General features: G+C 51.9%; 2 protein-coding genes across 5 annotated transcripts; both read right to left on the bottom strand.

Moving 5' to 3' along the window:
* Nucleotides 1–3664: 3664 nt before the first annotated feature.
* LOC128077902 (cytochrome P450 26A1) lies at nucleotides 3665–7389 on the bottom strand. 4 transcript variants are annotated; one of them, XM_052677543.1, is made up of 8 exons: nucleotides 6563–7075; nucleotides 6130–6354; nucleotides 5963–6025; nucleotides 5741–5851; nucleotides 5460–5609; nucleotides 4987–5121; nucleotides 4634–4786; nucleotides 3665–4457 (listed from the first exon to the last, which is right to left on the bottom strand). In XM_052677543.1, exons 1-8 carry the CDS (start codon nucleotides 6749–6751, stop codon nucleotides 4116–4118), a joined length of 1368 nt encoding a protein of 455 aa, XP_052533503.1. In that variant the 5' UTR covers nucleotides 6752–7075; the 3' UTR covers nucleotides 3665–4115. The 4 variants fall into 4 exon arrangements, with proteins under 4 accessions (XP_052533503.1, XP_052533506.1, XP_052533504.1 ...); XM_052677546.1 differs by lacking the exon at nucleotides 6563–7075 and adding an exon at nucleotides 7268–7389 and having other exon boundaries at nucleotides 5741–6025; XM_052677544.1 differs by lacking the exon at nucleotides 6563–7075 and adding an exon at nucleotides 7131–7387 and having other exon boundaries at nucleotides 5741–6025.
* An 804-nt stretch (nucleotides 7390–8193) lies between these two features.
* LOC128077674 (cytochrome P450 26C1) lies at nucleotides 8194–15117 on the bottom strand. Its single transcript, XM_052677166.1, has 6 exons — nucleotides 14926–15117; nucleotides 14614–14838; nucleotides 14225–14500; nucleotides 12744–12899; nucleotides 10115–10597; nucleotides 8194–10029 (listed from the first exon to the last, which is right to left on the bottom strand). Exons 1-6 carry the CDS (start codon nucleotides 15115–15117, stop codon nucleotides 9670–9672), a joined length of 1692 nt encoding a protein of 563 aa, XP_052533126.1. The 3' UTR covers nucleotides 8194–9669.
* Between the last annotated feature and the right edge of the window lie 132 nt (nucleotides 15118–15249).

Below are 15249 nucleotides of genomic sequence, written 5' to 3'. Positions count from 1 at the left end.
TTAATATTTTATTTCGAACCCACCCACGAAGTTACGTTCATTTACATAACTTAATGAAAGCTGCATTATTCATTGAACTTCTCATATAACATTTTTCATAAGACATTATTAAACAAGTGAAGCAAGCTGGTCTAGTAATGAGCCTTCTCTAAACTTGCTGCCAGTTATGTTTCCTTTCTCCTAATCTATCACTCTAATGGTTGCAACTAATAAACTTTTCGAATCTTTGCTGCTAATCTGTATATGTTTTGCATTGCATGCTGGATGTATAACTTGACAGAGAATTTACAATACAAACCACCTGGCAAACAAAACTATCTGCATTAACAACGGCTATCCAAACCTAGCCACTCTTTTTTGTTATAATGGAGAAGACAACTACATGTGACTTAGTACATTTAAGCCATAAATAACATAACCCATTTAGGACTGGAGTGTATCCTACAAAGTAGTATGTCCCAAACACAGGATTTGTGACTACCCTTTATATTGCAGAAGCGTTACCAGAAATCAGTAGGAGCATTACCAAGAATGAATAGATTGAACTTTAACTTATGCGAATGTACAGCAGAGACATAGTATTGCATAGAAGAGACTGTTCCAACAAAGATCTGTGTAACAATTACAAGGTAAAAACTTTAGGAATGGGTGGCTTGCTTAATTTGGGACCAATCCAAAAGTAGCTGGATTTTCAAGAATCCTCAGCAGTGCAGCTCTTTGAGATACACAGCATTATTTGAGTGTTTGTAATTCACAAAAAAAGGAACATTAAAGTGCAGACTTAGGGGTCCATTTTCATGCACATTAATTTTTAACTGTACTGGGCCATACTCTTTCATCAGCACCCACATTGAAAACTAATGCCAACATGCAGAATTAACACAGCACAGCAGCATTCTGTTTTCTAAACTAATTAGATACAGATCTATAAAACCAGTTTAATAAACTTCCCACGCCCTTTAGGTAGGCAAGTGCTTCTTGAAGGCCAAGGTTGGAATATTTTACATATTAGGAAGCATTTTTCTTGGTACCCTTCTAAAACTCATTCTAAATCACTAACCGGATGAAAACATGAAAACACACAAACAATTAAATGGGGTAGAAAGAAAGGCAACTGTCTGTCAGTCTCATTTTGCAAGATCCAGGAAAAGACTCCTGTAGAAAAGACAAAACAAACAAAAAATAAAAAACATTAGAAAAGTGCAAAACCTTAATGTCCCTTCAATGGGTGTTTTAATGAACCAGAACAGAAAGAAATCCTTTCTTGTCTCGTCTGCTGAAAGTAATATGAGTTTTTAAATTCTACTAGGACAAAATGAAATAAATTTGATTAAACAATTAAAAAAATCAAGCAACACTGTTTTATTTCCACTGAAACTATAGTGTTTGTTTGCAATTTTTTTCCTTGCTCATATAACCATTTTCAAGTCAGCATTACCTGTCCTAGCCTGATCTGGAAATACTAATGCCTTTCAACCAGGAACTGATTTACCCAGTAGCATTCCTCAATGTCAGTTCACACCAAAGTCATTCTTTGATGTCATTTTATCCGAGGATAGCTATAACTACATGCTGTTAACAAGAACCACGCATCAAGCACTGCATGGAGGCTTCAGAAACTCTTAAGTGCTTGGCTGCTACAACCTTAGCCCATAGCTGCCCAGCACTGCGGGGTGGGTAGAGCCACGTAACCATGGTAGAGCTCACCTGGGGCTGGGCTGCACACCCACCCTGCCACATACAGCTGCTCGGAGAGATTAGCAGGGCTGTAAAACCTGCTCAAGAAGTAGGGCAAATATTTTAGCAATTAGCCCGCACTGAGCCCTGCATTACTGCAGCTACACTGCTACCAGTTTTGGGAGTTGCTTGTTGAAAGCTAGCTCCTGGATGCCTAAATTACACAGCAGTGACAGACCATTGAACTCCAAGGATGAATTATATGGGGGCAGTGCCTAACATGGGTTATGCTGTCATGATTTACAACAGCTGAGGATGTGCCCCCAGATGTTCAGTCAAAATCAAATTAATTGTATGATCTTTTTTCTCCAAACATAGAATCCTTGCGACTCTGAATGAAAAATATAAAAGGAAACAGGGAAATGTATGGAAGATAATAGTCTTATACCATTACATAGGAATGTATTCTCCAGAGACCACTAGATTCTCATTCTTTATAAAAACAAAGTGTAAACTAAAATAATGAAAGACCATTCAAGACATTCCCACATATGAAGAACTTTAGTTGAGAATAATAAAGCATTTCTAAAATATTAGCTCCTATCAGGATCTGCAGGATGTTGTCACATTAACAAGGACAACGTTAAAGAATACCAAAGCAAGAGATTTACTGTTCTCTAGACTTCTGGATCATCTCCAAATTGGGATCAGGGTTTGCAACTTTCTACTACTACATTGGTGATAAATGGGTCTTAAGCTGAGATCATTGATCAAATGCCTGAAGAGCATAATTGTACAGGACACTGGCACAGTGAAAATTATTTAACATTCTAACCTAAATACTGCCAAGAAGACCTAGGCACAATCTAAAATGAATGTCTCTTTCATTTTAAGACTACAGCAGCTATGCTCATCTTTAAATGGAAGTCATAAATAAGGTCTTGTATGAGAAGTTTGTGTTTGAAGCTAGCATTTTAAAAACATATCAAATATATCATAGAAACATCTCCTAAAATAAACCCAAACCTCATAGGGGCAATCAAAAAGCTGCAGTGATTTTGATCAGCTTAACACCATCCATAATTTTGACCTTGGGAGACCATAATGAAAAAGTGAGCTACAGAAGCAAAAGAAAAAAAAATTACATGTTTCTAGAAGTGATCATGACACCAAATTACATGAGTTTACTTTGTAGATGTTTATAGAGCTACCCAATGTTGTTTGACTTTTGAAGGAAGACTAATCGATGTAGTAATGGGGCAGTGGAGGGGGGGGCAGGAAGGCAGAAAAAACCTTATGGTTAAGTCAAAACAGGGGTCATGCCCAGGGCATTTTATCTGCCCTGCTTACACAGCCCTAGGGAATTGCATCTCAACAGTTGATTCCCTGTTAATCAATTCACATTAGTGCCTGCCTTTTAGTTTTCACTTTGCTGAATTCCAGGAAAGAAGTTCTTAAACCAAATGCACACTCTATCTCTGACCTACGCAGAACTGTTGCATTTTAACAAGAAATCATAGCAGATTTTATTTGCTTTAACAGCTGATAAGAGACACCTTTGTAAGTAAAGGCTCATGGACTGCAGACTCAACATAGAACAAGAGCCAGTGCTCTGTTTATACAGGTCAGCAGTAACACAGGAGGAGAGAACCTTCATGGAGTTTTTTTCTCCCTACCTGTTTTCTCCAGTTCCAGATAAACACTCGTGTTACATGCTGTTCTTCTGCTTCCCTTTACTTCCTTATTTACTATCTCTCAACATTATGATAAAGAGACGCATAGCAGTTACTGTCATATCACAGTGCTGAAACAGTTTACTGTGCACAAGTGAGAAGCACATGTGGGGCAAGAGGGTAGGGAAGAGGTGTGAGCATAAAAACAGCAAACAGCATATCCACAAAAGCAAGCCTGATTGATATTCAGACCCTTTAGACTCATTTATCTGGCTAAGCTACCCTCTAGTACGTAGGCAGATCTTCATACAGAGGATCTTCAAAAATAAACTTTATTATCAAACTTAAAATTCACACATTAGACATGAGATCTAGACACAAATAATACTGAAAACCTCAAAACATAATCATTTAGATAATTTGGATGATAGCTACTTGCCGTTGTTCCAAATGCCTTTGAGAATATTTCTGAATGCATACACCATGGTGAAATGTCTTGTCAAACATATATCTGGCCAGCTTGCAGTAAGATTTTTAAATAGAGGAAAACTTATTTCTATAGAAATAAAATTATCTAATTATGAATCAGCGACCCATAATTGTAGTGCTTGGGGAAAAAAATCATAGCCTTTTGAAATACTTAGACATAAATAACTACTGTACATTTACAAGTTTAAATATTTAAAGGCCTTCATTACAATAAAAAGTTACTATGTACATATGAGATGTTATACAGAAATCCAGCCGGAGGGAAGCGTTGAGCACTCAGATTTGGCCGCTGAAACCTATGAATTTGGCAGGCAGATTGTCCACAGGGTACACTATGGGGCCCGTTTTCATTGTAGGAGGTCCATTTAGCAGCTGCCAGTCACAGCTTCGCGCCAGCTCCACCGTAAATATTTTTAGAAGGACTTTTGCAAACTCTTTGCCTACGCAGCTCCTCAAGCCCCCACCAAAAGGAATGAAACTGAACCTAGAGGAGTCCTCCGGAGACGGCGACATGAAGCGGTCTGGGTTGAACTCGTCCTTGTCAGTAAAGAGATCGGCCACATCGTGGGTATCACAGATACTGTAAATAACGTTCCAGCCTTTGGGGATCTGGTATCCCTACCAAAAGAAGAGAGAGGAGACATGAAGCACATTGTTTTGTTAAGGAAGCTGAAGATTCAGCATGTGACATGCAGGTGCACCTTCTGATTCCCCCCACTCACTAAGGCTGGTACCTACAGAAGCACATTCATACTTGGCAGTGCTACGAGGAGCTGAGCCCCAGCCCTACTTACATTCAGCTCAAGGGTCTTGAGTGCTATTCGGAATCCTCCAGGAACGGGAGGGCTCAGCCTGAGGGTCTCCTTGATAACACAGCCTGTGTACTTCAGCTGCTCCAAGACCTCCATGTCCAATTGCTTCTCTTGGTTGGGACCAGACAGTAACCCCTAGGTAGGAAGATGCTGCCATGACATTTATAGAACAGGCTCCATGCACTGCAAGACAGCTGTCCCTCAGCTAATGGTATTTCCCTACCCTCCTATAAGTAGGGAACCTCCTATGTCAAGGGGAACCCATCCTGGGACACCTCTCTGAGGCACCTTCCTACTGCCTGCTCATGGGAAGTGGCTGTGGAAAAGACACTCACCTTTACTTGCAGCTCCTTCCTCACTTTCTGCAGAACATCATGGTGGAGCCCCAGGAAGGCGATCAGCGATGTGGCAGCACTGGCAGTGGTTTCATGGCCCCCAAACAGCAGCTCTGTGGCAGACTCCTTCAGCTCCTTACTCACAGGACAGGAGAGAGAAAATATGCCTTGAGGGTGGTATCCCCATTGGGCCCACTCCACCACCAATGCGGCTTGGTGATCTTAGGCTGGAGCGGGCACCCTGGAGCCAGAGTGGGAGGTGGTCCCCACAAGCACAACCCTACACCCCTCATCCAGCAGCCTGGCTGCATCCTCTGTCCCCAGGACTCTCGTGCACTACACAGGCTGCTTTATGACCTGGCAAAGGGACAGCAACTCCTGCTCTCCGTTTTCAGTCCCGAAGATAAACACGCTGCTGACTGAGGGAGAGAAGCAGGGTGGGAAGAGATGGATCTGGATGGGGGGAACCTCACCTGCATATTGAGCTGCTCTCCGTTACCCTGTGTGTGCTCCATCAGCAGCTGCAGCGCGTCCTTGTAACCACTCTCAGGCTCCTTGCGGGCCATCTTGGCACGGATGTTCTCCTCAATCTTGGCATGGATGATGTTGCGTGCCCTCAAGCCCTGTGCAAGCAGGGGGAGAGCGAGCTGAGACTTGTGCCACCCCAGCAACTTACGCCATGCTGCCAACTTACACCACACCGCCATCCCTCCCTGCTGCCCTGGGAGCACCCCTAGCTGGCCTGGAGCCTCACCCGGTAGAGCCCACTGAAAGGCACGTCGATGGGGAGGGAGAATAGGTTGCGGATCATCTCCTCGAAGGCCTCCACCAGCTGCTGCTCGCTGTCAGGGCCGGCCTGGCGGGGCTGGAAGCCCAGCAGGATGCGCATGGCGATGCGGAACATGAGGCGCTTCACCTCAGGGTACACCAGCAGGCAGGGCCCAGCGCCCAGCCACTGTGCCAGGCAGGCACTCACCTCCTCTTGGATGACGGGCACATAGTGCTGCAGGGCGTCCCGGGAGAAGGCCCGCATGATCACCTGCCCAGGGGACAAGGAGGAGGAGGAGTAGAGGAAGGGGATACAGGCTCAGCCACCACATTCAGGACAGCTGCCCCGTTCCCAGCCCGCCTTTGGGGCTGTACCTTTTTGCGGTGTTTGTGCTGCCCATTGTGGAGGTTGGAGAGGCAGCCCGAGCCCAGGATGGTGCGCACCGAGGCGGGCCACTGCACGGAGACCAGGCGGTGCTCACCCAGCAGGATGTGCCGCACGTTCTCGGCGCCCATCACCCGCACCGTGGGCCGCCCGAAGAGATGAGTCTTGTAGATGAAGCCGTATTTCCTGCGCTTCATCTGCAGGAATTTCCGCCGCTGGACGGGGAAGGGAAATAAGTAAATTGAAAAAAAAAAAAAAATAAGTTTTAAGTAAATAAATGGGGGTCAAGGGGGAGAGAAGATAAAAAAAAAAAAAAAAAAAAAAAAAGAGAAGAATGAGCTCATCCACACCTGAGCTCAGAAGCCCGGCGCAGCCCTGCTCAGCCTCGTCCCTTGCGGGGAGAGGGGAAGCTGCCCGCCTTACCTGCAGCACCATCTGCAACGTCTCCCCAAAGAAGGGGAGCCCCATGGTACCCGGGGGCAACGGCAGCGGGCAGCTGGGGTCGCGGCCGCTGGCGCAGTACAGGTCCCAGAGCCGAACGGCGGCCAGGAAGAGCAGCAGGGGCAGCAGGAAGGTGCACAGGGCGCTGGCGACCAGGGCGGAGAAGCCCATGGTGGGGCGGTGGGGCGGCGAGCCCGGTCCGGCCAGGCCCCCCGGGAGCTCCGAGTGTGCAGCTCGGGCTCTCCGCGGGCCGTCTTTTATACCCTTCCCAGGTTGCTGCCCACCCTACCTTACCATCCGATAAATTAGTTCACCCAAAGTTCATCTTTAATTGCGGATTGCGGCCTGGCTCCTCCCCCCGAAATCTTTAACTGTTTGCTTTGCGCGGCACATCTCGCCCGCTGCAGACGGCCGCCGGGCAGACGGACGGGGTGCTGCAGGACCAACCGCCCCTTCGGATTTACCGCCGCGCTCCTTGGGGACCGGCAGCACCGAGGCGGAGACGTGCCCCGTCGCGGCGGCACGGAGCCTGCCGCCGGGAGGTACCCACCCTCGGGGCGCTCCCAGCCGCCGTGGGTCTCCGTCGCCGGCCCTCTCATCGCCCATCGGGACCCCTTGGTAGCCGGGCTGAGGGCTCCCCGGGCAGAGCCGCGTCGGCGGAGGTGGCTCCGCCGTCCCCCGGCTCACCTCGGAAGGCCCGGCTCGTGTTTCTGCCCGGTCTCGGAAGAAGGAGCGGCGGGCAGCGCTCCGTCTCGGCCTCCCGATGCAGGTTCAACCGCGGGTCACCGACGGAAAGGGAGGTGAGCGCGGAAAGGGAACACCCTGCCCGCTGCGCTCGGCTCCGATCTCCGCTGCCCGCCCTCGCCCGGGGCTCGCCGGGGCTACCGCGGCCGGGGAGAGGCGCTCGGCACGGCCGTACCCGCCGGGCGGGCTGTGCTCCCCTCCGGCGCACCCCCGGGGTTCCACGTGCGGGAGTAGCGCGGCCCCGAGGCTGCAGGAGCTGACCCCGATGGGCTCCGCTGGGGCCCGTGCAGAATAAGCTCCGAAGGACGCGGCAGCCGGGCATTGCGGGGATGCGGAGGGAAGGATAAGGCTGCGGACCGCTCCGCAGCTACCAATAAACTATCGTGATCGCTTCCCTTTTATCCCTCCATTTTCCTATCCTTTTTACTTTTGCTTTCTTACTCCTACCACGACCTCAATAAACGCTGGAAGTTGCGTGTGTGTGTGTTTGTGTCTACAGGGGTGGTGGCGCTGGCGAGGCGTCATTTTAAATTAGTACTTTTCTGACGCTCGGCGCGCCGGACGGGACCTTCCCTCCCCCCCATGTGGCCGCCCGCCCCTCGCAGCCCCTGCCCGGGCGGACCCTCGGGGCAGCCCTGCGGCGCTCGGCCCGGAGCCGCGGCCGCGCCCTGACCCGGCGCTCTCCCCTCGCCGGGCGCTGACCCGCTCGTGACCTACAACACGGACCGTGACATCTGCGTGAACCCGGCCGGCAACCGCGCCAAGTTCACTGTCTGTCAAAATAACGAGATACGGTGGCCTGAGCACCGATAATTGCCGCAGGAAGGCTTTATTATCTCCCCAGCTGTGTATTCCGCAGCCATCGGCTCGAAAAGAATCAAATGGTAAAGAGTGAAAGGGATAATTAAAAACATCTTGGAAGGAGGTCAAGAAATTAACAGCCTAATATGAACAAACTTTGATTACAAGTAACAATTATTACACTTCATTTGTAAATGCTCATGTTTATCTGAAAACAAAATCAGTTTCGGGTCTTTTTTTTTTTAACTAGATCTACGTTACACGTTTCAGTGGGTGGCTGCGGGGCTCGTTAGCTCTCGGGGTAATTTTTAAGTGCGCTGATGGAGGAACCCCGATGCTCCCATGGCTGGAGCCCACCTGTCCCTCATGTCCCCCAGGTCACTGCCACACTGGCGGCCTCTCAGCAGTCACCCAGTTCCACCTGCAGCCACCACTTTCCTTCCAATAGCCAGGGAGATGCACTTCTCAGGACAAGGTCAGGAGGGGCAGAGGCTCTGGTTCACAATGGGGTCGAGCTGCCAACAGCACTTAACTTAGTCCCGTGGTTCAACCTCTTCCAGATCTGACTTGCCACGTTTGGGAGCCACATTTTTGCCCCAGGCAGTACTGCACCCTGCTGCGTGCCCCAGCATAGATGTGTGATGGGGACCAGCCCAGGCAGGGTGGCTTCTAGCCTGGCACTGACACCAGACATTCTGGCACTCAAAATGTGCCATCTGAAAATGTGTCCCCAGCTCCTGGGCTCAGCCCCAGGTACCACTGCAGTGCCCCGGAGCCACCAATCAGTGCTTACGCATAGGGCAGTGCTAGGGCAGGGCTGGGGCAGGGTCATGGCTGCCCTGTGACAGCCACCATAGCGCTATGAAGATGTCCTTCCACCATGTGCCAGCACCAGCAGGAGCACAGGATGTGCCCTCACTAAGCAGACCTGTTCAGAAATGAACATTTCCCAAACATTTATTCATGACAGGTCTGTGCTCCGTGCCAGGCTGCTCTCTGTATCCTACAGGAACTCAGGATAAGGCTACATGTCAGGCCCCAGGCAGCAGTATGGCACTCAGGCACTGCACTCACAGCCACTGGGTCAACAAATGTCTCATTTGCGGTGGCTCTAATAGGAAGTGAAGGAAAGAGATGAAATATTTACAATAGAAACCTCTTGACACAGTTATCCTACCTAGAGCTAATACTGTGAATTGGGCAGACCTAGCGTGTGTTTCCCTGCAGAGCCCTCATCTTCCCTCTTTTCCACTTCTAGAAAGCTGTGCTGTGAAGGACAGAGTGTGCAGGACGGGGTGTGCAGGATGCTCTTGCCTTTCCTTCACACCCGTGAGAGAAAGCCCTGCGGCAGGAATGGGGCTTTGCTCCTGGGAATGTGTGTGGGGCTGGGCTGGTGGGGGTGAGGCTCCCCTTGGTGCTCAGGGCTCTGTGGGACCATTCCTAATGCACTGAGCATCAGAAAGGGGAAAAACAAGCCTTTGGGGCTTTGCTCTGTAGTGCCTCAGCCATGACCACCGCCACCGGGCTGAGCTCAGCGTCCTGGCTCAGGCCTCACCGCCACGACAGGGCTGCAGGGGGTGAAAGTAGAGCTGCAGCCCATCGACGGGGTGCACGATGGGCACGGTCTGCATGGCGGGGAAGGTCGGCGTGGCCAGTTCCCAGCGGGCCGTGGTGACCAGCTCGATGGCCAGCAGCTTCAGGATGGCCTGCGCCAGCTCCTTGCCGATGCAGCTCCGTGCCCCACCACCAAAAGGGATGTAGTGGAAGCGGCTGGCAGCCTCCGGCTGGGTGACATTGAAGCGGTCAGGATCAAAGCCACCTGGGGGGCTCTGGTAGATAGCAGCCGTCTCATGCGTGTCACGGATGCTGTACATCACGCTCCAGCCCTTGGGGATCTGGTAACCCTGTGAGAGGAATAGAGGTGAGAGTTAGGACCCAGCGGAAGCACCTGGGGGCAGCCCCCCTTCTCCCTTTTCTGCAGGCACTTACATCCAGCTCAAAGGTCTGTAGTGCAGTCCTGTACCCCCCAGAGACAGGCGGCAGTACCCGCAGCACCTCCTTGACCACGCAGTCCAGGTAGCGCAGGCGGCTCAGCTGCTCCAGGCTGATGTCTGAGGGGCAGCGGCAGCCCCGGGGCTGGGGGCTGCTCAAGGGATGTGTGGGCTCCAGCGGGGCTGGGAGATGGGGGAAGCAGCCACCCCCCAGCTCTGTCTCCTCAACGGGGTCAGGCGGCTGGTTCTGGTCCTCATGAGCATCGCTGGCTGTGCTAAGGAGTTGCTGCTTGCCGTCCCTGCCTGCTGCTGGGCAGGGTGCCATGGGGCAGTTTTGCTGGTGTGGGTACAGCTCATGGGATGCCAGCTCCTGACGGATTTTTTCGATTGCTGAGGGATGCTTTAGCAGCAGGAGGATGAGGGAGGTGCTGGCACTGGCCGTGGTGAAAAACGCAGCAAATATGAGCTCGATGGCTGACTCCTGGCAGGGAAGGAAAGTGACAAGTTTGAATGCCACTTTGAGCTTGTTGTGATAGGATTTTCAGACTGTTCTCAGCTTTCACAGGTTTTGTCCCTGTGCAGAAAGCTCTACCTCTGCCTCCATTCTCTACAGCCTGCACCCCCCAGTGCTGGCAGGGATCTGTATGTGACATATCCATGCTCATCTACCTCCACACAGAGCAGACATCCACCTGCCTAGGAACTGATGCCAAAACAACTAAGGACACATCTCTTCCATTCTGGCTCTTCTCAGCTTCCTGCCCAAAATTTACAAATCTTAACAAGAATTTCAACATCCATTTTATCATAAAGGCTGAAGTTCACTTTAAGCATTATGTTTTTTACCTTCATCAGCACTTTCCCCTGCCTCCCCTGCAGCTTTTGCCTCTCTGGCCAGCCAGGAGCAATGAGGTTGCAAGTTTATGTACAGATCACACTGGTAGCTAAAATGGGCTCCATTCAATCCATCTTGTTGTAATTGACCATTTGCTTGTGTAGGAGGGGACTCAGACCAATGCTCAGAAGCAGAAAGTTAAGAGTTATTGGAGTTAGGTCTGGAGGGTGAAGCCAGAAGCACAGGGAAGGACACCTGATCTTAAGTCTCCTGGAGCCAATTCTGGTAAGGTCAAGAGTAATGCAGCAAAGATTTGCAACCATCACCAGCAACATAAGTTGTCTGGACTGCAGGCTTTTGCCAAAATGCAGCTCTCAAGGGCATCTTTCAGGTGAAATAACAGGTCCCTGCTGACCCCTGCACACCTCCTGCAGGCGGCAGCAGGAATCTTTACACCTACAAGACAGCAGACACAGATGAAAATAAATCTGTGAGTTCCACAGCTTGCAATTAAAAGCCAGGACATTACAATGTAGCACAAGAAAATTAAAGCAGGCTCTGTATTTTGAAATAATAGCCCTTATGACTGCCTGCATCAGCCTCTGATGGTGCTGCCATGTAAATTGTGACACTGAGAAGCTTACTTTCTCTCCCTGCTTTTACAGTGCCAACACAACCAGTGACAGTGAGGCTGCGTTCTCCCACAGCTGCCTCGGTATGTTCCAGTGCTGCAGCTCAACTGGGAGCCGGACCACTGAGCCGGGGACAGCCAGCCCCAGGTCACTGCCATGTCACCCCACACTGTCTTCAATATCTGTGTATTCCTGCTGTTGTCATCTCACCTGTCATCAGAGCCAGGGACACGATGAGAGGTCATGTAGTTATTCTTGTGCAATACACACATGAATACTCACAAAGTTCAATCCAGACTAACTGATCACATTTTGAGTCTGGGAATTAGTTTTAGTTATCTTGAAATAAACCAGTTCTAATTGCATCTAAGAACCTCTGTAATGTCTCCCAAACACTTCAGAATTTGGAGATTACACTTCTACAAAATATGTACGAAACATTTAGCATTGGATCACTATCCTTGAATATCTAAATAAACAGGAAAGCCATGTGTCCTGTATGTTTAAACTGCACCCATGCAAAACTGCTTCAAAACTTGCCACGTAGATGCAGTGTCATGTCCCTGCCTCACCTGGAATGACCTGGAGGTATGAATGATACAGCACTAACGACAATTTTTTTCCCAAGACCTTTGGCAAGGTGCTCTTCACCGCATTTTGTCCCAGTGAGGACTGTTGGGTTCATCCCTAAGTCACAGCAATGAATCATATTGCATCACACAGTCCTCAAGCTCCTCAGTGTAATTAATAAGGAGATGATAGGGTATGTCCCAGAACCCATCATTCCAGCCCAGAGCCCGTTTTGATGAGTTCTCTGGGCTCCCAGCCCTGAGGAATGGAAATGGAGTGACATGATCTACAAGCACAATGCCCTGGGTGCAGCTCTATGTATTTCCAGGACAGCATCCTGGAGGTTATCGAGTGCACACTGATGTACAGAATCTGAGCACAGCCATGTAAGTCTAAATGCATCTTAAGCCAGGTTGAGGCCAGATGCCTGTGAAGAGGACAGGCAGAGAGGCATTTGTTTCCATTTTAGGCTCCAGCTCTGTTGTAAGGCAGAGCCCCACCAGCAGTCCTGCACAGCCCTCTCCTGCCACCCCTCCGCCCCACGCTCACAGCCACCGGCTCAGGAGGGAACTGCGCGGGGCTGCGGTTACCTTCAGCTCCTGCATAGTGAACTCTTTGCCGTGCTCCTTGGCACTGTTTATTATGAAATCCAGAGCGTCGCTGTGTTCTTCTGACATGGCTCGCTGCAGTTTCTCCTGTATGGCCCTCTCCATGAACTCATGCAGCATGTCCCGTGCTTTGATGCCCTGTGGGAGGCAGACACGGGTCAGGAGAGCGTTGGGCACATCCCCCTCTCTGGAGAGGCTGGGGACTCCCACTGTGGTCATCTTTAATTCCAGAATCTGCAACAGCAAAATGGAGTTAGCCCACTGCCAGGCCCTGGGGCCTTGCAGCAGGCAGCAGGTTGTGAGAACTGCTGAGGATTCATTGGCTTCCTGCTGGGAGTCAGTATAAGCCCTAGGAAAGGCTTTGGGACGTGTTGACAGAAGCAAACTTGTGGGACTGAATCCAGAGAGGTCTGCACCAGACAACTCCTGGCCTGGCCAGGTCCAATAGGAGCCTGTCCCATGGAGAGGGTGAGGTCACTTAATGAAGACGAGCCCTGGAAACAAGGCACTGACAGTGACAAATGCGGGGATTTTCCAGATTGGGAACGTGTTAATCACGCCTGGCTAATCTCTGGCTGTGCAGCAAAACCAACTGAGGAGCAATGTCCTTGCAGAGCAGGAATGGATGGAGGCAGGAGGCCTCCAGCAAAGCTAGAAGGAACAGGTGGTTGGGGGCAGAAATGGCCACAGCCAGCAGCTTGGAAGTAGTTACAAAGGAGAACCCAGACAGGAAGGACTTGAGTAAAGGAAAAGGGGCAGTGAGCAGGAGAAGGTGAAGAGAAGGTGAGGAGAAGGTCTGGGGTCAGACTGGCCACGGCTGAGCTGAGAAGGCAGGAAGGGACAGGTGGGCGGTAGAAGCTCACGATGGTGACAGTGGGGGGTGGTGGGGAAGGTGATGGCAAGCAGAGTTCATAGAGGAAATGAAGTTGGGCAATGCCTTGATGGAAAAGGCAGGCAGTTTGGGCTGTGGAACCCAAAGCCAGATGAGTTAGAGCAGATTGAAAAGGGACAGGTGGCAAGAATGGGCAGGGCAGCAGAGAATGAACGGAGACTATGAGAGGCAGAACGGGCTGTCCCACTGCCATGTTCCCCTCCAGCACTGCACCAGGCACCAAAAAGGGGTCTCCAATGCTCAGCCTGCCCAAAGTGCACAGGGAGGTTCCTCTGTGCCTGCTGCTCTCTGCTCACACACAGACCTCTGCCACAAGTGGGCTTGAACCCAGGAGGAATGCAGTGGCACAGCAGCAGGCATTGGGTAAGCATAGCTGAGGAAAAGGCTCCAGCCATGCATGTGGCAACTCCATGCTGTACCAGAGTCTATGCAGGCAGGTGCTGGAGGCACTCAGCAGCGGGGTGGGCAGTGCCCTGGACTCATTGGGGTGCCCCTTGTCAGGCCTGAGGAAGGGGTCTGTGCAGCCACAGCCTGGCCCAGCCACGGGCAGGAGCGGGGCAGGCAGCAGTACCTTGCGCAGCCCGCTGAAGGGCACATTGAGGGGCAGGGAGAAGAGGTTCTCCACCAGCTGTTCAAAGGTTTTGGCCAGGTCCTTGAACTGCTTTTCCTCCAGACGGAGTCCCAGCAGAATCCGAGCTGCAATGCGGAAAGTTAAGGTTTTAGCAGAGGAATAAACGGCGATGGAGCCCGGCTGCATGCACCAGCCCCGCAGCTCCCAGCTCACAACCTTCTGAATCCGTGGCAGGTAGCTTTCCAGGGCAGCGCGGCAGAACACTCTGGCCAGGATCTAGAAGCAGAAGGGGGGAAACAGAGGCAGGCGGTTAAAGCAAGGGTCCTCCGCATGGTGCTGAGAGCCCAGCATGGGCAGGAGTTGCCCAGCCGCGCACCCATGGGGCTCACCTTGCGGCGCTGGCGGTGCAGGTCGCCTGTAGAGCTGAGCAGGGTATGGGAGCCTAGGAGGATCTGGGTGCTCTGGGGCCACTGTGCGCTGACCAGTGTGTGTTCGCCCAGCAGGATCTTGCGGACGTTCTCAGCACCCGTCACCCGCACCACCGGGCGGCCCAGCAGGTGGGTCTTGAACACGTTGCCGTAGCGCTCCCGCCGGGAGCTGTGGAAGCGGGAGCCCTGGGGACGCGCCGTGAGTCAGCTCGGGGCTCCCGCCGGCCCCCGTCCCGTCCCGTGCCGTCCCATCCCCGTCACCCCGCACCTCACCTGCAGCAGCCAATGCAGGGTCTCCCCGAAGAAAGGCCAGCCCATGGAGCCCTTGGGCAGCGGCAGGGCGTTGGTACGATCTCGGCTGAGGCTCCAGCGCAGCGCCCACAGGTGCCGACACAGGGCGAGCAGCAGCGCCAGGAACAGCAGCGCCAGGGCGGCCGCCGCGGTCCAGCAGAGCCCGGCCGGCATCCTCCCTCCTGCGGCGCACCGCGGGTCCCGCTCCCTGCCCCGCGCCGGGAGGGCGGGGAGCGGCGGCGGTGCCCGCCCCGGCGGCTGCCACGCGCGGGGCCGGGAAGGAGACGGCGAGCGGAAGGGCCGTCC

The sequence above is a fragment of the Tympanuchus pallidicinctus genome, unplaced genomic scaffold (genome assembly GCF_026119805.1).
Source record: "Tympanuchus pallidicinctus isolate F22 unplaced genomic scaffold, pur_lepc_1.0 scaffold16, whole genome shotgun sequence".
NCBI lineage: Eukaryota > Metazoa > Chordata > Aves > Galliformes > Phasianidae > Tympanuchus > Tympanuchus pallidicinctus.
This window is presented reverse-complemented; position numbering and strand designations above follow the sequence as displayed.